Here is a 26,192-nt window from a genome sequence, read left to right as displayed (position 1 = left end):
TGATTTAGAGCCAGATAATGTATGTCCAATACTTGGTTTTATGCCTTTTAGCTGTGTTACATTTGAATGTGTTATTTATCTGGACTTCAAAGAAAAAAATAACTTACACGAAATCAGATCATTTAATACAGATATGAGATGTTTAGAATAAAGGAGGTTAATGCTGGGTTCAATAAATTAGTTTTTTGTCTGTCTCCTGGATTCCAAAACCCACTTAAGGTTAAGAGAGGCAACAACAGAGGAGAAAGGAGGACTGGGAGAAGTTCAGAATAGAAGAAAAGTAGTAGCACCAGTTACATTATTCATTCAGCAAAAAAGGAGAATTATCCTGCTGGTGTTGATAAAATCACCACAAGAGCCATAGCCCAGCCCCAGGCCCTTGAAAAGACAATGGTCAGCTTCTTCATAAGCAGCCAAGCCCCTCTGACCTGAGATGTGACAAGATGATTATAGGCCCCTTGTGCAGTGTTTGGAGCCCAGCAGTCTGCATATTTTATAAAAATATCTGCCTTCCAGACACCAGAAGCAAATGGGGATCCAAAGACTGTGAGTCATCATCACCTCACCTAGGACATTAGAAATCATGTCTAATCAATTGTGGAGTTAGTGAATGAAAGAAATACAATAAATATATCTTCCAATCATTTGATGGACCTAGTATCAAAAATAATATAATAATAACTGCATTCATTGATACACTTTTCCAGCTTATTTGCCTTTCCAAGTTTCCATTTGAGTTTTTGTCTTGGAAGGGTTTGCAGGCTGTGAAAAGTAACTTAACTTTATGACAACTCTTGTTTCTTTGCTTGGCCTTGAAGCACCTTTGAAAGATAAGGACACCAAATGGAACTGTGTGTGCCTGAAAAGAGAAAAAAATGGTGAAAAATTTTTTATCAGCAGCCTCCCCAAGAAACTTTGACGTCTGTTTCAGGCAGGCAATTTCCCAATTCGATTAAAATTCATAGGGATTCAGCTAATAATATGTAGCAAATGTAAGTCCATGTAATTTTTTTTTTTTTTTTTTTTTGCGGTACTGGGGATCGAACTCAGGGCCTTGTGCTTGCGAGGCAAGCACTCTACCAGCTGAGCTATCTCCCCAGCCCCCATGTAATTTTTTTAAGCACTGGAATCTTAAAAGTCACTGAAATGGTTCTACAGAGAGGCCCTGACACATTAAGGACTGACAGAGCCAGAACTGAAACTTGTTTTTCCACCTTGAGAAAAGCAAGCAAACAAAAAAATATCCTAAAGCAATTGCTGGCGTTTAGAGATCATTTTTTGGGGGGTTGCTTTCCTCTTCTGAGTTTCGAAGAACCCAAGACACTAACAATCCAAAACAAGTTTGGCACTGGCATTGGGGAATGGCTTGGGGTGACATTCACCTGTGAGGCTATCAAGCTTTAGCAGCATCACAGAATTGTGCTTGTGTTCCTTTTGGTAGCATCCTGCCAGCTTTAATAAACACTGTTTCGATATGATTTACTTGAGCAAAAGGTGTGCAGTGGCTGGATCAAGCCGGCTTTCTGGCCGAGGTGAGTTTAAGGTTCCACGTTTTCCTCCTTCTCCTCCTCCTCCTAATTTGAAAGAGGCTTTTAATTTTCTCCATCCCTCCCCCTTGCCCTGTAAAGTTTGTTTTTAAGCTGTAAACTCCCTCGACTCTAGGTTTCCATCTCGGTTGCCGGAGAATCGCATTAATTAGCCAAGTTCACTTAGGCGAAAGAAAAGCTACCTTTGTGTACATAATGAGAGCCACCGCGTGGCCAAGGATAACCACCGGGAAGAAGGAAACATTTTTGTCTCCGGCTGCTGGAAGCGGGCAACAGGAGGGTTAAACAGACCGAAGGTTTGTTTGGTAGAGTGGCTTCGAAAGAGTGGAGGCAGCCGAAGCCCGCTTTCGAAGTTAGCAAACAAAGCGTCTCCGCAGTAACCGTCCGGTTCCAGGCGATGCTCCTGCCACTCAGACCGCGGAGTCGCTGCGGCGCTGGCCCCGGGCTCCTCCTCCCTGCGTCTCTCCTCCCTCCTCTCCTAGTTCCCCAGCGGATATGAGCCACCAATCCCAGCAACAAACAACCCTTCAAATGAAATAACTAGGCGGCCCTCTAACGGGCGGCGGGTACGCCGGCCCCCTCCCCTCGCCACATCTGTCCCGCACTCGGGCGCAGCAGCTGATTCATCTACAGCCAGGCCCCGCGAAGGAACTGCGCTCCAGGCAGTTGCAGGCTAGCTCCAGGCTGGAGGTTTCCCCCCAGGACCCTGTCCTCCCTCCTCACACTGCCTCCCGTGCGTTTAGATGTGTGTTCTCTTCTGAGCCGAGCAGTCGGCAAACCACTGGGGGAAAAAATCGTAAGGTTGCTGCCTTCTTATAGTGACCCTTTTTCCCTTGTTGATTCATTTTAAGTCCTGTAATTGGAAAAACCACCCAAGCTTTTTAAACCCTGGCCGTAACGCACTCTCGGGGCGGGGTGTCTTTGGGAAGGGAGCGCGGAGGAGGCTGGCTTTAATTTTCAGCGTAATCCTAAAACAGACTCCAAAGTCTAGTTAGTCATCCTTTGGCTGCCGTAGTCTTTCTCGGGTTTAACCTTAATTTCCACGGAGCTTTCTCCTACCGGGATCTCCAACGAGGTTACAAAACAAAAAGAGCACAGAGCCGAAACTGGAGACAGACCCAGGCGCTGACGTCTCTTACTAGGCTTATTTGCGTTTGGGTTTTTTTCTTTTTCTCTCTCTCTTCTTTTTCAGTGACAGAGAAAGTGGTGTATGACAGTTCATTTGCTATGCTTCAAAACAACGGGTCATACCCACGCGAAAACTAGACCCAGAGGAGAGGTCATGCGTGTCTAGAAGTCGGCCAAACAGTATCTGGTCTTTTAAAAGGGGAATTTCATCAAGGAACTCCTGTTGGAGTCCTCGTAACTCAACCAAAATAAACCAACAGGAACATGTGTTTACTTAATGGCTAGTTTCTGTTTGAAATACAGAAGGGGAGGAGGGGTCCCCTAGCGGGATTTAAGTCCTAAAAGTAGATACTGTTTACCAAAACGGATGAGCAGTCATGGCGTGGTCGCCTCCTTGCTATAAAGGCGGCAGCTGCCGGGGTCCGGGGGGTGGCAGAGTCGGGCCGAGTAGCAGCAGGGCAGGCGTGCGCCCGGGCAGTCCCCAGACAGAGACGTTTTAAAGAGCATGTGAGCATGACAAGTGTCTATTCGCAACGTGTTAGATTTCGAAACTGCCTTGCAATCCAATCCGGAACTCGCAGCTTTAGCCCGGGGGAACAGACATTCGCCTAGGGTGTCTGTCTCATCCCCCACCTCTCACTGCCGTTGTTGGAGGAAGAGCCCCGGGAGGAGAAGGGTGCGCCGCGCCGCGCCCGCGTGTCAATGGCAGCCGCGCATTCTGGAAGAAGTTGGTTCTTGTCCCGAATACTTTTCCTCTTGTGCCCCGCCCCTTGAATCAGAAGCGGCTGTCTTAAGCGGCTAGAGCAGGGACTGTGTGTGGAGTTTGGGGCAGCTGTCAAAAACAAGAGGGCGAGTCTTTTCTTCCCTGGGGTGGAGGAGGGGAAGAAGGGGGCGTCCTTTTTCCCATCTGTTGCAATTTCCTAACCAAACGCACTCTGGCCAGCCTCGGGAAGAAAGGCCCAAAGGAGAAATCCGGAACGCTCGGCTGGTGTCTCCGCCTCTGGGCGAGGGATGCGGGCGGTGCACGCGCAGCAGGCAGACGAGATAGTGTTTCTGGGGTCCGCCACCCCCGTGAGGGACGGGTGACAGCGGCCGGGTCAGAGTGGCCGCGGCGCTCGGTCCACCCGGGCTGGAAGGTGCGGGGGAGGGGCAGAGGCGCGGTGGGACGGGCGGGAGACTGGGCGGGCGGCTGGGGGCGGAGGCAGGACCTACTGTACCTTCCCTCCTCGCCTCTCACTCTGACAGCGCCGAGGTGCGCCGTGCAGGAGCTGGGAACAAAGGAGCGGAGTGGGGAGGGGAGCGAGTTGGGTGAGGGAGAGCCCCCGGCCCGCTGCCAGAAGATCCCGGCAGGAGGAAGCCGAAGTGTCACTTGAATTCCACCCAAGGAGCAGGCGCCTGGGATCCGAGCGCCTTGTTTAGCAATAACGGCTGGAGCACGTCCTATAAGTTGCAGGAGCGTCTGCGGCGAAGGAGGACGACCGCTTGCCCCCTGTGTCCCGGCTCCTGGTCCCTCGAGACCCCAGCATTGCCTTGCGCTGGGAGGGGAGTTCCAGAATGAAGAGCAAGAAAGGTAAGGCGGCCGCGGTCTGTGCGCGCTGCGGGTGCGAGTCCCAGAGAAACATGCGGGCCGGGCCGCGCTGGACTTGGGGCGAGAGTGACTTGGTGGACTTTTCCGCCCAGGGGCTCTCGGGCTGGAGCGGCGGCCGTTCTCTTTGTTGAGACTATGTCTGGAACAGCAGTTGCTGTTTTCCTTCTAGACACAACACGAGGGGCTGTTGTGGGGAGACGAGCCTCTCCACGCTGCTGGCACGTTGTCAAGAATCAATGCTCAGCGCCTTGTTTGTGCTCCTCCAAGTTTCATTGTCTCCACCGACACCCCACGCTCGGCCCAGCCGCCGCGTGGCTCCTAGCTCCGTCTGGCGGGTGGCGGGTGTGGGGTCGGTGTCGGGGGACCCCGCCTAGCTTTTCCTGGCCCGGATCCGGAGCTGCCGGGGCCGCGGTGCCTTTGTCTGAAAGTTCGGTTCCGGGGTCCCCGCTCCCCAGTGGGCCCTGGCATCCTTCTTTAGTGACGAGATGTTTTTTCACAGTCAGAGGAATGTGATCCCGGACCCCCACATTGCCCTTGGGTTACACGACTTTGGAAAGCTAGACTTCTAAAAAATTCCCAGCCTCTAAGTTTTCCCACGATGGATTTGGGACAAGATGAGGAGTTAGGACACAGGGCAAGCAGCTTAAAGCGGCATGCAGTCAAAATGCGTCCAAGTGTGACAAGCAGGCTTGGTTGTAAGTGCAAAGACCGAGGCTGTCATTGTTTCCACGAAGCGTTCTGGAAGCTTTACAACTAAAACTTGCCGTCAGTCTGGTTTAAAAACAAAGTACACTGGGGGGAAAATACCTGAAAGGTCAAAGACTGTGAAATCTGTTTTGAAGTTAACTTTTGAGTCCCTGGCTGGGAGGTCCCCCGAGTGTTCCGTCGTGGACTAGAGTTGGCTTTTCTGTTGTGATTTATGTGGAGTGGTTCAAAACAGAAGTTAATCGCTCCGGGAAGCCAAGGACCGGGGGCGGGGGGCGCTAGTGCGCATGCTCAGGAGCTTCCTCGCGTTGGTAACTCCGCATTCTTTCAGAACCGGACTGCAACTGCAATTCCAAAGGAACGGAATTCTGAAGGGGCAGCCGCACTCCCCACAGGGTTCCTTCAGCTGTGTTTTTACCGCAGAGTTCTATTGATGGGATTCTGTGGGAGACTCAAGCACGCGGAACTTCCCTGTTTCCCCAGGCTTTCCCAGCGAGAGTAAAATTAAACTTGTCACTTTGTAGTAGGACCCCCTACGGACCCCTCCCCGAAGGACACAGTGAGAACGTGGGCGCTTACAGCTGGGGACGTTTAACTTGGTGCTGAGAAAACGCGCAGGGAACGTCCGGGTGTCTGTGCAAAGCCGTGTCATGCTTGGTAGGGCTGACAGGTCTACACTCACCAGGAGACGCTCTGGGTTCTGATAGGGCTCGCCAGCGTTAGCGGCGGGGGGCTTCTGGCTTAGAGTGGTTCGAGTGCGCGGAATGCAAAACTGGGCTTCCACCTGCCCCCTCCCCATTGTTTGGACTCTGGCGGGGGCCGCTCTGATGAGCCTCCAGGCTCAGGCACCGGGTACCCCTCCTCCTTCCCTGCCCGCCCCGGGCTTCCTTCCCCCTACGCCTCCCATCCCCGGCCCTCTTGGGCATCCCCGAAGGAACCAGGCTGGGGTCCCTGGCAGGGTGGGTGGGGGAATCCGTGGTCCCCAGCCCCGGGCGCACAGAGGTCCTGCTGCTACTCAGCGCCGACTCATGGAAACAATGAAAGGTGACGTGTTGGAGAGGAAACTTTGCGATTGCCCCTTGGCTCGTGGGGGTAGCCGAGACTGCTGAGATTGCCGAGGTTTCTTTCCCTTTTTAGGTTTCCCTGGCAAATCGTCTGGGATCGGGGGCAGGCATCCTGAGGATGTGGGATCCAGGACCCCATTTTTAGCTCGTTAGTGGCCCGAAGCCCCAGAGGTCCCCTGTCCGTGCTAACTCATACAGTTTGCAGGCGGTTTTCAGTTGGAGCCCAACAACGCTCAGGAACAAAAGCGGCTTGCCCTGCTCGGGGCTCCTCCCTCTCCCCGCGAGCCTCCGGGTCCTGCCTCCGCCTGTCCAAGACTACCTGGGGCTGGAGGGAGCCTTGCCTATCGGCTCCGGTAGGACTCCACAAGTCGGTCCCGGCCTATTGTCTGTCTATAGAAATGTCTGAAAATCTTTTCAAGTTTCCTTAAAACAAAAGCACTTTCAGTTCAGTTTAAGTGCACGGGTTTTGGTAAGCCGGCGTCTGATGATAATGTGTCCTCCTAGAAAACCGAAGACGGCAAAAAGATCTCCTAAAGTGGTTTAAAAACAGGGAGAAAGAAGGTTCGACGAGAAAAATGCGCCCCCCACCTCGTCTTTTTGACCAGTTCCTGACCATATTGAATTCTTGTTTTAGGATCGCTCTTTGGCTGGGGCGGCCAAGCGCACTGTGGATTTAGTAACTTGGGTGTTAAGTTGGATTCCTGTTTGCTTCTCCAGAGGGGAGCTATTCTGAGCAGGAAACTCGTTAGGTTAGATTTGCCTTTATCTAATTAAACTTTCCTTTACTCTTATTACTAGATTCTTACATATTAAAAATCCAACTTCCCAGCTACAGTCTCAGCCCCCCTCCCCTGGATGTTTCGGGGCTATTCAGAAAAAAAGAAAGTGCAGAGAAGCAAGATTGCTTCTTAGAGCCGTGGGATCCACGGGCCATCTTGTGGCTTTCTAAACAACATTTCCTTGTATGTGGATAGAGTAAAAGCCTTTTGATTCGGCTCCCCACCCACCACTGCCCCCCCCCACACACACAATTTTTAAAGTGTAAGCAAAGCAAGACGTTTGGAAACAAATCGTAACCGGGAAACTTTTCAAAAGCTCTGTTACAGTAGGAAATGAGTAACGAGGAAAAGTCTTTGTTTTTCCAAGTTGAGCCACAATCAGGAGGGAGAGTTTTAATGAAAACAGTCCTGACAGCAATAAACGTGGTTTAGCTCCAGTGAAATATCAGCTGGCCCAGCCAAGGCACTGAAGTCTTAACTTCCTGTTACTTCAGCTTTTGTGCACATATTGAAAATATTTGTTAAGAGATCCAGAGGCCTGGCATTCATTTTTTCCCCCCGAATGAACTGAGAACAGAGTGAAGTCTTGCCTTAGTTTGGTGTCGCTTAACTGAAACCTGCTTTTGTGTGTCACTAACCTATTCCAAAAGATCAAGCTTCTTGTCAAACTAAGCAAGCCGATCAAAGGGCACTCTTGAGCTTTTTATTCTTTTATGTTGTTGTTATTGTTTATTTGCTTGTTTCAAACTCTTAGTTATTACCAATTTACAGTTGGGAATTCACTGTTCAATGAGCAATTTTTCACACTTTTTCTAGATTTAAAAAAAAAGGGGGGGAGGGAAATAAAAGCCTTGAAGTTTTCAGACGTTGGAGAGTTTAAACAAATTGCTTTATTCAAATTTGCTTTAGTTAGTCAATTAACTTGACACGTGTTTAGAAGTGATTTCCTTAGTTATCAAGGCAAATGTGAAACAGGAACTCATTTATAATCTCAAGGTATTTTATTAGTAGTTCACACAAACTTCAACATGGGTTTTGAAAGTTTCTCAACTTCTTAGCAGTGAAAGCAGTTTCAGTTTTAAATATGCCCTCTCTTTAAAATAAATTTTTTAAGAAACAGTTTAATTAAATCTTCAGGGAAGGGAAACTTCAAATACATGGCAGTTAAAATTTAGGATTCTAGTGTGGTTTATTTTTGACTGTTGAGCCTTGAGCTACAGTGAATTTGCAAAATCATTCACCTCTTTTGTTAGAACTTGCTTTACTTTGTCTTTGGAGCATTTTTTTTTTTTTTTTTTTTTTTTTACTTTTCCTGTAGGAACGCCCTCCAGCACCTTCCGCCCCCTGCAGTCCAAAAGTAAAAATGTGTTACCAAGTAAAGTCAGTCAGTGTATTTTTTAAAAGTTCCTTAAACATACATTATATGATTTATTACTGTGAAGAATATTTTGTTATTTTCTATTACTCAGTTAAAATTGGGTCTTTTTTCAACCAAAGTTACAGAAGAAAATATACATGAAGCTAAAAATGCAACACCTTTAAAAATTAATCTAATACAGAAGTAACTGATATTTTCAAGCATGCTTATAATTTGTAATTTATTTATACTAAAAATTCTGGATTGTTTTTCCCCAACAAAGAATATTTCTTTAGTCATTCATACTTACCTGTTGTAGTTTTGAAAGGTGAGATTAATAGCTTTTGTTATTTAATTTTTTTTTAGTTCAAAATGATGTTTAACAGTTAGGCAGGTCTGAATTGTTATTGAACTCTGATTTAAATATTCTATGGTTTGTGAATTCTTAAAATTTCTGGTAGGATTAAAGTATGTACAACAGGAAGAGCTTCCTTGGGGGTTGCATATTTAGTTTTCTTTGTCATGTAAGAATTTAAGATTGAACTCTGCTTATTGATATGTAATATTACAGGTTCCTATTAAACTAGCAGCTGAAATTTATGCAAAGTTGTAAATTCATTCAGTGTCAGGCATGTTTTGAAGTCTTCCTAAAGTACTAATAGTAGAAAAATATTTTTTTATGTAATGAAACTGACAACTAATGGGTGTATTTAATGAAGTGACTAGTACTGTTCATTGAAAGTAGGTGTCTAATCCTGAATAAATATAGTGATGACTAAGAAATGATCATGGAATTAGTAGAAATTTTTAACAAGTATTTTACCTTTAGAGTACTAGGTAGGTAATTTTTCCTTCTTATATCAGTGAGGGAAAAAATAGAAATTCTCTTATTTCAAAACTTTAATGGAAGGAGGAAGAGTAACACTTAAAATGTACATTAGCATATTCATTAGAATGTTATTTCTAGTTAAGAATGACCTTAAAGAGAAGGTCATTAAACACATACCTACTTCTTGTTTCAAATGGGGTAAATTATTCAGTTTGTCTCCTAATGGATTGGACAAAAGATTTCTGAACATCTTTCAAAAGGAATGTGAGAAGTTAAATCCTAGGGACAATGGCTAAGCAAAAGCATTTCAGTTGAGTATCTACCATGTGAAGCTAGTCAAATTACTCTTGAGGACTTTACAGGTAATTCAGGGCAGAAAACACAGGTCTTTTGCTTTGGTTTTCAGTGGTTGAAAAAAATACATTTACACTGACTGGTCAGAATAAATAAGTTCTGTGATAGTTACCCTGCTGATAAAAGCGAGTGACAGCTGGCCTTTGTCCTTTTCTAGGTGTTGTTGCAGCATCTGGCAGTGAGACTGAGGATGAGGACAGCATGGACATACCCCTGGACCTTTCCTCTTCATCTGGCTCAGGCAAGAGGCGGAGAAGAGGCAACCTGCCCAAGGAATCTGTTCAGATTCTGCGTGATTGGCTATATGAGCACCGATACAATGCCTATCCCTCAGAGCAAGAAAAAGCATTACTGTCCCAGCAAACTCACCTGTCCACACTACAGGTAAGGAAAGGGAGCACAAGGTTTTTGCACTTTTTTTTTTTTTTTTTTTTTTTTTTTTTTTTTTTTTTCTGTACTGGGAATCATCCCAGGGTCTTGTGCATGCGCATTTATTCTGCGTCTGAGCTGCACCCCCAGGCTATGCATGAATTTTTATTTTCAAAGCCATTTTATAGCATTCCTGTGTGTCAAGTCATTAAGTTCCTCCCAATTTGAAAAAAAAAAAAAGAAGAAATATCTTTTTATTGGAAACCTTATAGTGCTAAAAGCTAATAACTGACTATTTAGAGAACACAGAAACACTTGACAGTCATCTGTCAGATAGCTTTTCCTTTAATGCCTGAAAGAGCCTTCAAACATAAAAAGGAGGTTAAACCTTACTCTATTGCCCAGGAAACTGGTTTGATATTTAAACAAGGACAGACTTCAGTGAGGTAATTCATGTTATGTCTGTTGACATAGTCATTTGAACTGGGAAAAATCAGTTACTGAGGAGGTGTGGCACTTTTCATACAGGAAAGGTTTTCCTGTAGTTGATTAACTCAAGTGTTGGGGCAGTAGGTAATAGGTTAAAAAGGGGAGAGTTAAAGGTAAAGCTTCCTCTCTCAAATCATTTTCGGGTATTTGGAAATTTATATCTTTTTCCCCTCCTGAAGAGATTTAAGGATAATGAGGTCCCAAAGCAAATTTGTGTTTAAAGAGGAAGGAGATTTATGATAGGAGGTAGCTCCTTCTTGGCTAGGTTCAAATACCTTGAAGTACCTTGTAAGTCTAGATAAGCCTTTCTGTGCCTTCTTTCATACAAAGAGAGGAGTCAGTTAGGCACCCCGTAGAATGTTCTCAGAACCTGTTTGCTGAGTGAATGAGGAAAGCGTTCAAGTGTACCAATATGATTTCAGGTCTGTAACTGGTTCATCAACGCCCGCCGCAGGCTCCTCCCTGACATGCTGAGAAAGGATGGCAAAGATCCAAATCAGTTCACAATTTCCCGCCGTGGGGCCAAGGTTTCCGAAGCTAGCTCTATGGAGGCTGCGATGGGAATCAAAAACTTCATGCCAGCTCTAGAGGAGAGCCCGTTTCATTCCTGCACAGCTGGACCAAACCCAACCCTAGGGAGGCCACTGTCTCCCAAGCCGTCGTCCCCGGGATCGATTTTGGCTCGTCCATCCGTGATCTGCCATACCACTGTGACTGCATTGAAAGATGTGCCTTTCTCTCTCTGCCAGTCGGTTGGTGTGGGACAAACCACAGATATACAGCAGATGGCAGCCAGCAACTTTACAGACACCTCTCTCATGTACCCGGAGGACACATGTAAGTCTGGACCGGGTACAAACGCTCAGAGTGGTCTTTTCAACACTCCGCCCCCTACTCCGCCGGACCTCAACCAGGATTTTAGTGGATTTCAGCTTCTAGTGGATGTTGCACTCAAACGGGCTGCAGAGATGGAGCTTCAGGCAAAACTTACAGCTTAACCCCCCTTTCAAGCAAAACAGTTCTCAAAAATGTCATGATTGCCGGGGGGAGTGATGGCAAGAGATGAATTGCATTATTTTATATATTTTTTTATTAATATTTGCACATGGGATTGCTAAAATGAAGCTTCCTGTTACTGAGATGTCTTCAATGGAATACAGTCATTCCAAGAACTATAAACTCAAAGCTACTGTAGAAACAAAGGGTTTTCTTTTTAAAATGTTTCTTGGTAGATTATTCATAATGTGAGATGGCTCCCAATATCATGTGATTTTTTTTTTTCCACCCCTTCCCCTTTTTTGTTGGTGTTTTTTTTCAGACTGTGCAATACTTTGAGAACCTATAGCATCTTTTCATTCCCATGTGGAACAGGATGCCCACATACTGTCTAATTAATAAAATTTTCATTTTTTTTTCAAACAAGTATGAATCTAGTTGATCGATGCCTTTTTTCATGACGTAATAAAGTATTTTCTTTAAAAGTTGTTGTAATGCAGAGTATTTTGTTGCAGGAGGTGGTTCTTAAGTAGTAGTAGGAATAAGGCACCCCTATGAGCAGGAAGTGGGGGTGGGGTTGAGTGTGAGTTGGGGGGTGTCAATGACTCTTTGAAGAACTGTGGACAACAAGCCAATGTGTATAAACAGGATGTGTGATATTTACTCTTGATAGGAGGCATAACAGGCCCTCAAATCTTTCTTTGGGCTGAATGGCAAATTGAAAAGAATCATTTAATCAACGCTAAGCTAATCACTAAATCCTTACTGTGATCTCTCCTATATTTTTTAAAAACCTGGTCATGCTGGAGAATAAAAAAAATGTCTTGAAGCAACTAGTTATGGTTTAAGTTTTCAGAAGTTAACAGTACAAGCAATTTCTTAGTATTGTTCCTCTTCCATGTTATCCTTTAAAATAAGCTTTGCTCTGTGGTACAGTTAAGGTCTTATATTCAAAAATAATATTAATTTCTAGAGAAATTACCTTTAAAACATTAAAACATTCTCTAAGATGATGAACTGATGGAGGAGATCCTGTCTATGGTGGGTATTCTTATTTTATTAGGTAAACATCTTCCAAGGTGACAAGTTTTTGAAAACATGGTGCTGTGCACAAATAGAGTTTGTTAGGCTAGACAATTACTTACAAAGCCCAGATAGCCAGAAGGGAATTTGTAGTGTTCCTTTCACTTGTCGCATGCCACAAAACCATTCTTATTATCATCATGCTTAGCATGAAGTTTCTTTGTTGGCCTGGTCATGTTCGTTCATGGTCCTGCCCCAGCTGTGAATTGTCTTAAGTTTGGGGAAGCATTATGGCTTCAGGATCCTTTGAAAGAGTGCAGAAACATTCTTCTACATTGAAGTTTGTCTAATTTTGAAACTCTGTTGTAGAAAATCCCTACCATAGAAAGAGATAAACTCAAAGACTTTTTTTTTTTTTTTTTTTTTTTCACAAGCGGAAGAGGAAAACTGATAATGACAACCAAGAGGTGTAAGAAAATGAAGTGAGAAAAAGGTGTGGTGTTCCAGGGGTGCCCTTGGAAGTGCCCTTAGGAATGGGCTGGCCCTGCCTCAGAGAGTCACAGAAATAGATAAACCAAAATATAATGCTGATACATAAAAGAAACAAAACACATTAACATAATACAAGGGAAATAAACAAAAGCGATTGAAAAATCATTGCTTGCTCCAGTAACTGGATCAAAGGCCAAACCGTTTTGCTGTAGCACAGGTAAGGGAGACCAGCAAATACTCAAAACGATATAATGTTAAGGAGGTCTTATCAATCACACTAAAATGGGAAGTAAAGGACTCAGGAGTCTTTTAAAAGAAGAGCTAGGGATGGAGCTCAGTGGTAGCGTGCTTACCCAGCCTGCCTTGGGTTTGATCCCCCAAGGTCACTGAAACCCAAAGGTTTGGGAAAAAAGGTCTCTAAATTGCCTGAGTTTTATGTAGTTTTTCTCTTGAGATTGTTAGTAGATCCTGGTTAAATATAACTGATGTATGATAAGAGTAAGCTATTATTTCAGAACGGGTAAAAACAATTGAAAAGGTAAACATAAAAAGCTATTCATATCCAAGCCAAATAGAAAATGATTTTTGTGTTTCTTATTTACATGGAATATCTTTATTCATCCGTTTAATTTATTTGTGTTTTTGTGTTTAAAAACCATCTCACAGAGCATACACTGGGTCTTGCTTCTTATCTAGTCTAATGATCTCTGCCTTTTACTATGTGTGTAGTCACTTTACTTTTAATGTAATTATTAAATATGTTTTAATTCATTTACTTTTCCCCACCCCATTCTCTGTTTCTCTTTTCCTGCCTTCTTTCAGGTTAATTGAATACTGTTTAGTGTGTTTTTGTTTTTGTGGTGTCAGGGATTGAAACTAGGGGGCCTCTTGCACGCTGGGGAAGCATCCTACCACTGAGCTATTTCCCCAACCCCTGGTATTTATTTTTTGTACTGAGGATTAAACCCAGGCGTGCTTAATCACTGAGCCACATCCTTAGCCCCTTTTTATATTTTATTTAGAGACAGGATCTCTTTAAGTTGCTTAGGGTCTTGCAAAGTTGCTGAGGCTGGCTTTGAACTTCAATCCTCCTGCCTCAGACTCCCCAGTCACTGGGATTACAGAAGCGCCTGGCCTAGCTTTTAGTATTTTGCTTTTATTTTTCTATTGGCTTATAAACTATACCCTGTTTTATTGTTAATGGTTGTAAGAATTGCAGCATTACATCTTCAACTTATTACAATCTGAGTGTTAATATTATACAACTTCATATAAAATATTGACCCCTGTAGCAGTATAGTCCACTCACCTTCTAAACTCTTCCTTTGTTTTTCTTATATATCTATGCACATAATGAACCTACCAGTGCAGTGCTATAATTTTATCTTCTAACAAACATGTTTTGTAAACAAGAAATACATGTAGCCTTTCATATGTGTCAAATATTTGCCATTTCCAGTGCTCTTCATTCTTTCTGGCAGATCCAAGTGACATCTGTTGTCATTTGTCTGAAAATTGAAGGATTTCCTTAAGAATTATAGTATAGGCCTACTGGTAACAAATATTAGTTGAAAAAAACTGATTTCACTTTCATTTCTGAAGGTTAGTTTCACTTATGGAGAATTCTAAGCTAATAGTGATTTTCTTTTAGCATTTCAAAGGCATGAATTCTGGCCTCCACTGTTGTTTTTAAAGAGACATCAGCAGTCCTTTGTATCATTGTTCTCTTATATATAATATCCTCCTTGGCTGTGTTATTTTTGAATTTCAGCATTTGACCTCAATGTGCCTAGATTTAGTTTTCTTTGTATTTAAACTGCTTGGGGTTCATTGAGCTTCTTGGATCTGTAAGTTTGTTTTCAGTTTCATTTATTTTTTAACCAAATTTAGGGACATTTTGGCTACTATTTCTTCAAATAGTTTTTCTGCTTTCTTTCCTTCTAGAATGCCAGTAAATTTATATTAAAGCACTGAAAGTGTCTTATATATCTGCGAGGCTGTTTTTCTTCAATCTTGTTTCAGATTCAATGATTTGTATATTTTATTTTCAACTCTCTAATTCTGCTGAATTCGGTCTGCTGTTGAACCCATCCAGGAAATTTCAGTTATTGTGTTTTTCACATGTAGATTACCATTTGGGTTTTTTTTTTTTTTGGGGGGGGGAGATGATTTTTTTAAAGGATTCTGCTTCTGTGCTGAGATTTTTCATTTGTTTATTAATTACGAGACTATTACCATATAAGCTATTTATAATAGCTTCCATAAAGCACTTTCCTGCTAATTGTAACATCGTAATCAGAGTCAGTTTCTGTTAACTGTATTTCACTTTAACAGGGAGCCAGTTGTTCTGGGGACTGTGGTTTTATTTTTACTATACACTGGACATGATGGATGGTGCATGAATAGAGTCGATTCTGCTACATTCTTTGAAGAGTTAATTTTTGTCTTCAGGTGGTTCTTTTGACTGGACTGAAAATTCACCCTGCTCCTCTATCATGGAGAGTAGATGAAATCTCTGATCAGTTCTTCCATTTTCAGCTGCTGCCTTTCACTGGGCCACCCGGGGCCCCGCTGCACCAGTCAACCAAGGATTTGAACAAAGATTCAGAATATGAGATTTGCTCCTGCAGCTCTCCTTTCCAGAACACCTCTCCTAACTAACTGCTAACTTTTCTACTCTGCCCATCCCAATTGTGTCCATGATGTCTGAAGACACTAAATCTGCAGCTGTCAACCACCCCACATACCTAAAGAATAGGATTCAGGCATAAAACCAGAACCTTCTACATCTTAAACTCCCTTATCTTAAGTGAAGACAACTGGCTCCCTGCTAAAGTGAAATACTACTTTTGATCACTCTTTGGGCTTCAGTTAGCTTTTTATTTGTTAAATATTTTGTTCCTAGTTTATGATTATCACCTACAGGGGGTGATAAAAGGGTCTGAAAAAGAAAGAGACTCCACTCTGTCTATAAGCCAGAATTTTCCTATTATTTTTAAACTTTAAATCAGTGGTTCTCAAATTTCTGCATATTGGAATCACCTGGAAAGCTCAAAATATACTGTGACCTGGGGTTGAGAATTTTTTAAAGATTTCTTGATGACATGGACAAGTTTGGGAATTTTTTTTTTTTTTTTTTTTTTTTTTTTTTAATTAACCATGGTTCTTAAGTAGAACATTAAGAGTTGATCATTTTCTTTCCAGACCTTAAAAAAAATTTTTTTTGGTACTCTTTGTTTGGACACTAGACAATTTTTGCAAAAGAGATATGGATTGCTATAGAGTTATTTTGTCACCCAGGCCAACTCATAACATGCATTTGAAGTTTGGCACATGGTTCTTACTTTATGTAAAGCCATTCCCATAAATAACAGGCCTGGAAGCACAGGCAGGAAGGTAAACACTCATTTGCATCCAACCAAAAATTAAAGTTATCTCCAGAAAGTGGCAAGAGAGCAGAAAGTACTGTTTAGAGAGTGTTCGATCTCATTAAGTTCATTAACAAGAGAATGAGTCGTCTTGACCTCTGAAAATCATGACCTTTAATTAAAAACAGCCTTCTGGGCTGAGTTTTACGATGCAGAGGGTGAAAAGAAAAACACATTCAACAAACGCTTTGTGGCTGATGATCACAATAGCACAGCTGACAAACAAGGGAAGCATGATAAATGGATGAATAAGAATAAGTCTGCAGGGATTTAGCCAAATGTCAAGGAAACAGTTCTTGAATGAAATGTTCTACGGATACCAACAGAACGCGCAACCTTGACGTACCGCGTGGATGACTTACAAATGATTCAACTCCCATGATGGAAATTTACTCAGATTTAGAAAGTACATGGTTATAGACAGACATTGAACCAACAGGGTACAGGTAAGGAAATGAAATCGCAGAGGGACTCCAGAAGATAAATTGTTACCTTAGGAAACAGTGTCAGCTTGTTCTTTTGTTTTTGAGAAATATTCCAAACTATTGTTTTTATAAATAAAATGACTGGAAATTGAATATATTCACATTTAATAAGATCATTCAAACTTGTGATCTTAGAACAAATTCAGTTTTTCTTTCATCTCAATTTATTACATATTTATATACACATCTAATATTTTCTGTATATAATATATAAAGCAAATATGTATAATTGCATTATATACTCCATGTAAGTAATAAATACGTGTATATACATATGTACGCATATTTTTAAAAATTTTTTATTTGTCTTTTTCGTTATACATGACAGAATGTATTTTGACATATTATACATATTTGGAGTACAACTTCCCATTCTTGTGGTTTTACTTAATGTGGAGTTACACTGATTTTGTATTCACATATGAACATAGGAAAGTAATGTCCGATTCATTCTACTGTTTTTCCTATTCTCATCCTCTCTCCCTTTCCTTCATTCCCCTTAGTCTAATCCAAGTACTTCTATTCTTCCCTACCCCCATTTATTGTGTCTTAATATCTGCATATCAAAGAGAACACTTGGCCTTTGTTTTTTGGGATTGGTTTATTTCACTTAGCATGACAGTCTCCAGTTCCATCCATTTATGGCAAATGCCATAAATGTTTGTTTCCCACAGTTTCAGTTATCAATGGTCAATCAAGAGCTGAAGTTATTAAGTGAGAAAATGCCAGAAATAAACAACTCAAAAGTTTTAAATTGCGTGCTGTTTTAAATAGCATGAAGCAGTTTCATGTTGTGTAACACTGCAAATCTTTCCTCTGATGTATTCACATGCTATATGCTACCCACTCAGTTAGTCACTTAGTAGCAGTCTATCAGATCACTGGATGTATCAGTGCTTGTGTTCAGGTAACCTTTTGACTTAACATTGATCCCGAAGTGGAAGTGTAGTGATAATGGCAAATAGGATATGCTAAAGAGTGACCATGAAGTTCTTCCTTTAAGGGAAAAGGTGGACACTTTCGATAAGGTAAGAAAAAAATCCTATGCTGAGGTTGTTAAGATCTGAGGTAAGTATAAATCTATCTGTGAAACTGAAGAAGGCAAAAGAAGTTCATGAAAGTTTTGCTGTGTACCTCAAACTGCAAAACTTATGCCTAGAGTGCATGACAAGTGTTTGGTTAAGTTAGGGAAAGCATTAAGCTTGTTTATGCATGTACTGGAAAAAAAAAACAGATGTAGGATTCAGTACTATCTGTGGTTTTAGACATCCCTTGGGTGTCTTGGAACATATCCCCTTCCAGGATAAGGGGAGACTACTATTCAGACCATCCTGATTGACAGCAGTTCAGTTTTTCACTTTTAGATGATTTGAGGACTTAGGATATAGCTCAAATCCCTGGGTTGGATCCCAATGCAACACACCAAAGAAAGATGCTTTGAGAACAATATGCATTTAGTAGAAACCATAAATTGAATTTTGATCTTATTCTACACCAACCATATATGCTGTTGTAATTCAGGGCAGCTGCAACAAGTCACAGCTCCCAGTCGGTCATGGAACGGGGAGAATAAACTACGGATACTCCACAGTATGGGTAATGTGTTGACAGCTTTGTTTGGATACAGATATTCAATAAATTACATGAGTTATTCAATACTTTATTATAAAATAGGCTTTGTGTCACCCTGCCCAACAGTAAGCTAGTGTAAGAGTTCTGAGCATGCTCAAGGTACCCTAGGCTGAGCTATGAAGTAGGTTAGGTGCATCAAGTGTATTTTGGATTTTCAGTGTTTTCAATTTAGGATAGACTTATCTGGGTGCAACCCCATCTTAAGGAACGTTTATAGTATAGTTTTTGCCATTTTTTCTCTTATGTACAGTAAATCTTCACAATCTAGAATATCATTTATTTTAACTTCTCTAACAGCAGTCCTTCTGCTGCATTACTAGTTCAGTTCAGTCCTTTCACAATTTGTGCATACATCCAGAGATCATGTTCTAAACCACGAATACATACAATTTTTATTTATTAATTGAAAAACTAAGGCTTGGAGTAGAGCTCCACACTAGAGCACTTACCTAGCATGCAGGAGACCCTGGGTTCAACCCCCGCCGCTGCAAAAATAAATAAATAAGAAAGGAAAAGAAAAGATTTAAAAACTCAACAAACAAACCAGAACTTCTAATTGAAGGACTTTTATAAATAACATTTTTTTGGTATCATCTGTAAATCCAGGATTGCAATGAAAACGTCAGATTAATTTAGAAGGAAAAGATAACATGTATGGAAACATTATTGTTTACTATATTATTATTATTGTGTTTATTGAACACCTAGTGCACGTATCTCTTTTAGTCTTCACAATCCTGAGCAGGTGTCACTCCCATGGTATAGTCGAGGAAACTGAGACTCATCCAAGTTCAATTTGCCTGTGGTTACCAGCTATAATAGAGCCCCCCCCCCCAGCACCCCACTGGGTGATTCTGCAAACCTACCTGCTTCTACACACTTTCCCTGAAATGAATAACTTGGAAATGTCCCCATTTTTTTTTAATCAAACTGTTTGATAAAGATGTGGGGGGTTACTTTGGCAAAAAAATCACCTACAAGTTTTATTTTCCAAGTACCTCTGCTTACTTTTCTGCTATCAAATTACTCCCTCCCCTCCCCCACTCCATTTCCTTTTGACCGCATCTGCTTCTTGGGGAGACTTGCAGGAGGATCTGACACATCCTTCTGGCTTCCTAAGTCTTATGACTAGCCAGGGCCTGACATAATGAACTCCTCCATGCCAAGAAAGCTGTTCTGTAGCTCCTCTGAGTAAGTATTAACTTGACACTCTGTTACTTGGTGCATTTCATTTCCTTTTCTAGGTGTCAGATTTCTGAGCCTGCAAACTTGGGCTTGGGCCACTACTTTTTTTTTTTTTTTTTTTTTTTTTAAGTTTCTGGTTTTTATTTTTCCTCAGATCAAATCTCTACACTCATCCAGTGGCTATAGTATAATCTCATTTTTTTCTCTACATAAATTATGGCTTTTTCCCCGATTAGAGATTGAAGAGACAACGCTTACAGTTTTAAACCCCACCTGCATTAAGAGGAAAGGGAAGGTTTACGACAATAGTTTCCCATTCTTCTCTCTTCCAACCCCAAAACATCTATCTTTTTTGAAACACGGTGATATGTGTCAATTGGAACTAGAGGGCTTCGGTGATTACACCATAGGGTAAAGATCAGCTTTAAAATAAATCAATACCTCCACGCAAAGAAAACAGAATATTGCTTTCCCTTCAGAGACCCAAGATACAGCAGGAATCAACAGCCTCTGCAAGTCTTATTTAAGCGTCCCCACCTCCCGCTTGATGAAAAGATTAACTGTATTTGGTGAAATGTGTTGCTGTTTGCAGGCAGGTGCTGCCCTGATTTGCCAACTCCTTGTTAATTTGAGCCCTCAGAGGTACCTTTGATCAGCTTTCTCAGAGCCTCCCCGGTTTCCCGAGTTGGCTCGGGAAACATCAAAAGAGCTGTAAAGCAGCCTCTAATCTCAGCCTTCCTGTTTCTATGCCTCCCCCTAGGTTCACACACCACAGCCTGGTTTCCTTCAAGGGCATTTTCCACCTCGGCCTGCATTGCGTTCGTAGATGATTATGCAGGATGTCACAACGTTCCACCCTGTGTCCTCTTTCAGGGGGTTGTCCCGCATTGTAACTCAAATTTCTGCCAAAGGAGAATCTGGATTCGGGCTCATTTGCAATGACATGTCTGTGGGTATGTGACTTGATGCCAGTTGGCCTGAAACTGCAAGTAACTATAAGAAACAGGGCAGTGTCGGGGAAACTTTATCATCAGACATGCAGTTACTAAGCAGGATATATTTCTGTCCATGAAGCCAGATATGATAACAGCTTTGGCTGAGATGCTGAGACTCTAGCAGTGGGTTGGGAATTCTGATCTAGAAACACAGCAGTGCTCCTTACCAAGACCTTTTTATTTGAGGGTGATAGGTCAGATTGGATCGAGTCTTCCTTTCATTTAAAAAAAAAAAGTTTAATTGACCTCTCATTCTTTTTACTCTCCATGACAAGCCCATACCTGCTCTTGGGTTTTATTTCCCTTTCAAGGCCATATAGTTTTGGCTTCTAGAATCTTCTTTAGAATATTTAGATTTTTTTTTTTTTTAAAGAGAGATTTTGCATTGGGAATGTCTTTTAGTACTACCAGGGGCAAGGAAAAAAGAGAATTGAACTTGTGTCACCTCAAGCAAGTGTGTGTGTGGGGGAAGGGTACAGGGGCTGGAATCCGGGGTCTCAGTCATATTAGGCTAGTGCTTTACAGCTGGGCAACCCCTCCACCTCCAGCCCTCCAAGCAAGTTATTTGGCATCTCTTTTTTTTGCGGTGCTAGGGATTGAACCCAGGGCCTTGTGCTTGCAAGGCAAGCACTCTACCAACTGAGCTATATCCCCAGCCCGTTATTTGGCATCTCTAAGCCTGGGTTTCTTCTTCTCTAATTTGACAAAACACTTACAATACTATAAACCTCAAACGAATACCTAAGTTGTTGAAAGGATTAAATGAGGTAACAAAGTGGAAATTCTTTCAATTTTAGAGAAAAGATAATTCTACTACAAATGAATGCTGTTGTTGAATCTTTGATTGACTCTAGGTAGGGTGGATTCAGAGTTCTGCCACCTGGTGGGTGAATGTCCCTAACCCAGCTTCTGCCTTTGAGCTCCTCCTGCGTGGCCCTGGTCCCGCCCATTCCCGCCATGGACAGTCCACTTTTCTTGGCTTCCTAAAACAGCAGCAGCAAAGTGCCCTTCACCCTGACCCTCATGCTGCCCTACTTCCTTCTCACCTGTGACTTTCCATGAGGAAGTTGTGTGAGGGAGAGGGAGCGCAGAGACTGTCGGCTGTGACCTTGAGGACAAGGGAACCATCATCTCTTAAACTGAGCTGTTAGATCTTTGTTCACCACTGTTTTCCAACAGTGTCCAAAATAGCAGCAATTTTTGTCTCGCAGTGCTGGGAATTGAACCTAGGGCCTCACAGGTGCTCAGAAGCACCCTGTAATTCCAGTCACTCAGAGGCTGAGGCAGGAGGATTGCGAGTTCAAAGTCAGCCTCAGCAACTTAACAAGGTCTGAAGATCTCAGTGAGACCCTGTCTCTAAATAAAATACAAAAAAGGGCTCATCCCTGGGTTCGATCCCCAATACCAAAAAAGAAGGAGGAGGAGGAAGAGAAGGAGGAGGAGGAGGAGGAAATGTCCTGACCTTAGCTTCAGAGGCCTTAATAGAATACTGAACAGCTAAGAGTGAACTAGTTTCCTCACCAGGAAAGCAAAGGGTTGGATTAGATGTTCACTTAGGCTTTGGAAAACTCTAATTTTCTAAGCACATAAACAATACAAACAGACCTAATAACAGAATAGGTTATTTGAAATCAACAAAAGCTGTATAAAATATTGATCACCATAAGTGTAGGTGAAAGATTTGCTATGTGTGCAGACTTTTGTTTTTGTGGTGCTGGGGATTAAACCCAGCAACTTATGCATGCTAGGCAAGTACTCTACTGCTGAGTTACACCCCCAACCCCAGAATGCAAATGTAATGGTTCATAGAGGGGTCACAAAATGTTGAAATGACTCATTTCTTTTTCTTTTCTTTTTTTTTTTTTTTTTTTTTTTTGGGTGCTTGGGATTGGAACCCAGGGACTTGTGCTTGCAAGGCAAGCACTCTACCAACTGAGCCATATCCCCAGCCCAAAATGACTCATTTCTTTGGGCAAAACCATTAAAAGGGTGATTGCAAATTTTAGGATTGACACTTCAGTCAAGAGAAAAGAACAATCTATGTTAAAACATTTAAATTTGAGAGCGTTTTTTCAGGTAGAAATAAAGGGAATTGGAGCCAGGTGGTACAAGCCTGTAATCCCAGTGGTCCAGGAGGCTGAGGCAGGAGAATCCCAAGTTCAAAGCTGGCCTCAACAACTGAAGCCCTAAGCAACTTAGCGAGACCCTGTCTCAAAACAAACAAACTAAAAAAGAGGGCTGGGGATGTGGTTCGGTGGTTAAGCCCCTCTGGGTTCAATCCCTGGTCACGAAAAAAAAAAAAAAAAAAGGGTAAAGGGAATCAGGGTGAAGAGGAGGCTTACCCATAGTAGAAGAGGGACAGGAAGGAGGAAAAGGGGTGGAGGGGACAGTGTAGGGGTAGGAATAGTGGTTGCGTTACAGCCTGGTGGCTAGACAGTGCCGGGTGAGCCCCGCTAAGCCCAGTGGTCTTCTCTGGACATGGGAGGAGGAAAGATCTAAGAGGCCTGAGGATTTTTCTTTCCTTTTTTTGTGCTGGGGACAGAACCCAGAGCTTCCTACATGCTAAGCACGCCCTCTACCACTGACACCCCAGCCAACCTCAGGGATTTCTTGAGAACAGACAGAGATCCAGATGAACCTGTAGTTGATTAGGAAAAGACTGTACTGGATCAGTGTAAACTCGGCGAGAAGTCAGACAAGCATTTGAAACCCCGAGAGTGAAGAGTCTCATGACGGCGTGGATTTCCAATGTGTGGCCTCCAGCGTCAGGACCTCAAGCCTTTAAAACTGGCCGTTCCTTCAGAGCAGCTGGGCGATGCTTCCACACTAAGATTCTTTGAAGAACAGGGTCTTTCTTGAGAGAGAAGTGCAACAAGGTCAGGCAGATGTCTTCTTCGAGCTCAGGACAGACTGAGGCTGAGGTGGAGAGGGGAAGGCAGGACTCCAGGAAGCCAAGGTCCCCAGTCCTGGCTGTGCACCCTGAGCTCCCTCAAGGCTGATGCTCATTGATACAGACGTCTATGCGTCCCGTGTCCCTTGCCCACACCACCCACTGTCACCTCTGGAGTTTTCAGGTACCAGTGCAAAATACACATGCAGGGGTCCTTCTAAAGAGGACTCCTGTCTTTTTCCTTTCTGTTGACTTGTTATGGTGTTTTCTATTTGCCACTTAATGTTTTAAGTGGAGAAGAGCTATAATTTTAAATTACTGCATACATTTTTACCTTTTATCTTTTTTCTTTTGGCACTGGGCATCTAATCTAACACAGGGGTGCTTTACCCCAGACCTTTTTTCTTTTTAAACTTTGAAATAGAGTCTCACTAAATTTCTGAGGATCTCACTAAGTTGCTGAGGCTGGCCTTGAACTTGAGATCCTACTGCCTCAGCCTCCTGAGTCGCTGTGATTACAGGCTTACGCCAGAGTGCTCTGCCATTTCTCTTTATCTTGTACCAAGCGTCAGTTTTAAACAGAAATACATACTATGTCCTTCATAAGTGGGATCATCCAAATTACACAACTTTTATTTCATTGCTTGTAGAAACATGCATCTTTCATTCTAACTAGAACAATGAAAACAGTGCACAGAAGTAACTAAACTAGTTTTTTCCTCTTCACTTCTTAATACACTGACATCCTACCAACGTGCTCCACTTTGGCTTATGGATCAGGAAGGACTGGAAGCCAAAGGAGCTGCAGAGGACCCTTCCCTCCCCTTGCCTTCTAGGTCATGTTCTCAGCCTAAGCGGTTGACTCACACAGGGAAGTTAACAAGAGTAGGAAAGAATATGATAGGGTTCCTTAGATGTCAGCTTTTTTTCTGACTCAAATGGTACCTTTGGAGCTGTCTGCACCTCCCCTCCCCTGCTTCCTCAGGTGTAGGCATTTACTTGGCACTCCCTCACTTTGAGGCCTGGGTCCCCGCCCCCCCAGGGAACCTGTGTTAAAAGGGCATTGGCAGCTCTGCATGTGAATGAGATGGTAAGGAAAATGGTAAGATGCGAACCCCATGTGCGATGGTTCAAGGCTGGAAAGCTCATCGGTTACTCTGGCTGCTTTGCCCTCAGCAGGGCTCCAAGACCTAGGGATCTCAGCATCCCTCAGCCCAGTCACTCCAGGGACCCCTGGAGGTGGGAAGCTCTGCTGTAGTAGGCACTTCATGTTTTCTCCCCAGAGACATTTCCCTTTTCTTCTTTCCAAGAGCATGTGTTTTCCGGTTGGGGAACCATACAGGACTTTTAAGTTAATCGGTGCATCCACAACCCTGGCCTTAGTAACTGCTTCCAGCATGGCGCTCCCCCAGTACCATAAGAATCAAACTCATGGCTTTGCTTAGGATGCTGGGACAAAACTGATCTCTCCTCCCTTAGACCACTGCATACTGGTGTGAGGCTAGGAACGGCTGTGTCCCTTGTGCCACCAGGACAGGAGGCAGGCCAAAGACAGTCTGGGGAAGAGGGTAGAATAGAGAAATGAAGAGTCTAGGAAGCCCTGATTATGTCACAAACATCTAGATAATTCCAGACCTGGAATTACCTGGTTTGTAAATTTGATACTCATAGGAACCCATAAAATTATTTTATTGTTTCAACCAGGTCTATTTACCTTGTAATGGACTGTGTCTTAGTCGATGTAGGCTCTTGTATCACCTCTAACACAGCAGTCCCCTCTTATCCATGGCTGAAACTTCTACAGTTTTACTTACTAGTGGTCACCTGCAGTCTGAAAATATTAACAATAGTATAATGCGGAATTAAGATATTTTGAGAGATATCACATGCACATAATGTTGACTATACTTTATTGTTATAATTATTCTATTATTACTTGTTAATCTTTTACTTTGCCTAATTTATGAATTAAACTTTGTCACTGGTATGTATGCATAGCAAAAGTATGGCATACATATACATGGTTTGGCACTATTCCCAGTTTCAGGAAGCCACTGGGGATTCTTGGAACATGTCCCCCATGGATCAGGAAGGACTATGGTGCTAATGCATTTATGGCAAATACCTGAGTTTTCTAGTAGCAATATGGATTTACCTATTCACATTTTTATCCACATGAACTTGCCATTAAGATGTTTGGTCAGAGCTGGACAAACTGACTCTGATCCTCAAGAACTATAAAGCAAACTGAATTGTATAAAGAAAACCTGTGGCATTGGTTGGTTGTCGAGGCTCATGAACAAACTGAATTAAAAATACTGTGCTATAGCTGAGCACAGTGACACATGCTTATAATTCCAGCAACTCTGGAGGCTGAGGCAGGATCTTGGGTTCAAAGTCAGCCCCAGCAACTTAGCCAGGCACTTAACAACTCAGTGCGACCCTGTTTCTAAATAAAATACAAAAAAAGGCCGGGGATGTGGATTAGTGGTTAAGCACTCTGGGTTCAAGCCCTGGTACTGTGCTACAACATAGCACAGACTCCAAGAGATGTAGGGATAGCTTACCATGAAAGAGTTCAGAGTAGCCGGGTACAGTAGAATGACCTCAACTTTTTAAAGACAGATCAATCTCTTTCTTTCCTTTCTTTTTATGCCCCTGGAGATTGAACCCAGGGACTCTCTACCACTGAATACTTGCACAGAATACTTGTCAATATACATCTACAGCTCTTTTTCTTTTTTATTTTGAGTCAGGGTCTCACTAAGTTGCCCAGACTGGCCCCAAACTTGTGATGCTCCTGTCTCAGCCTTCTAGGTAACTGGGATTACAGGATGCTCTGTGCCTGCCAAGACTA

General features: G+C 42.7%; 1 protein-coding gene across 1 annotated transcript; it reads left to right on the top strand.

The window, feature by feature from the left end:
- The first annotated feature begins 3,879 nt into the window (after window positions 1–3,879).
- Window positions 3,880–11,632, top strand: Tgif1 (TGFB induced factor homeobox 1). The gene is made up of 3 exons (XM_047526717.1): window positions 3,880–4,245; window positions 9,509–9,735; window positions 10,632–11,632. The coding sequence occupies exons 1-3, from the start codon at window positions 4,230–4,232 to the stop codon at window positions 11,205–11,207; spliced, it is 819 nt and encodes a 272-aa protein (XP_047382673.1). The 5' UTR covers window positions 3,880–4,229; the 3' UTR covers window positions 11,208–11,632.
- The last annotated feature ends 14,560 nt before the right edge of the window (window positions 11,633–26,192 follow it).

The sequence above is a fragment of the Sciurus carolinensis genome, chromosome 15 (genome assembly GCF_902686445.1).
Source record: "Sciurus carolinensis chromosome 15, mSciCar1.2, whole genome shotgun sequence".
In the NCBI taxonomy this organism is placed as follows: Eukaryota; Metazoa; Chordata; class Mammalia; order Rodentia; family Sciuridae; genus Sciurus; species Sciurus carolinensis.
The sequence above is the reverse complement of the archived record's forward strand: the minus strand, read 5'-3'. Positions and strand labels throughout refer to the sequence as shown.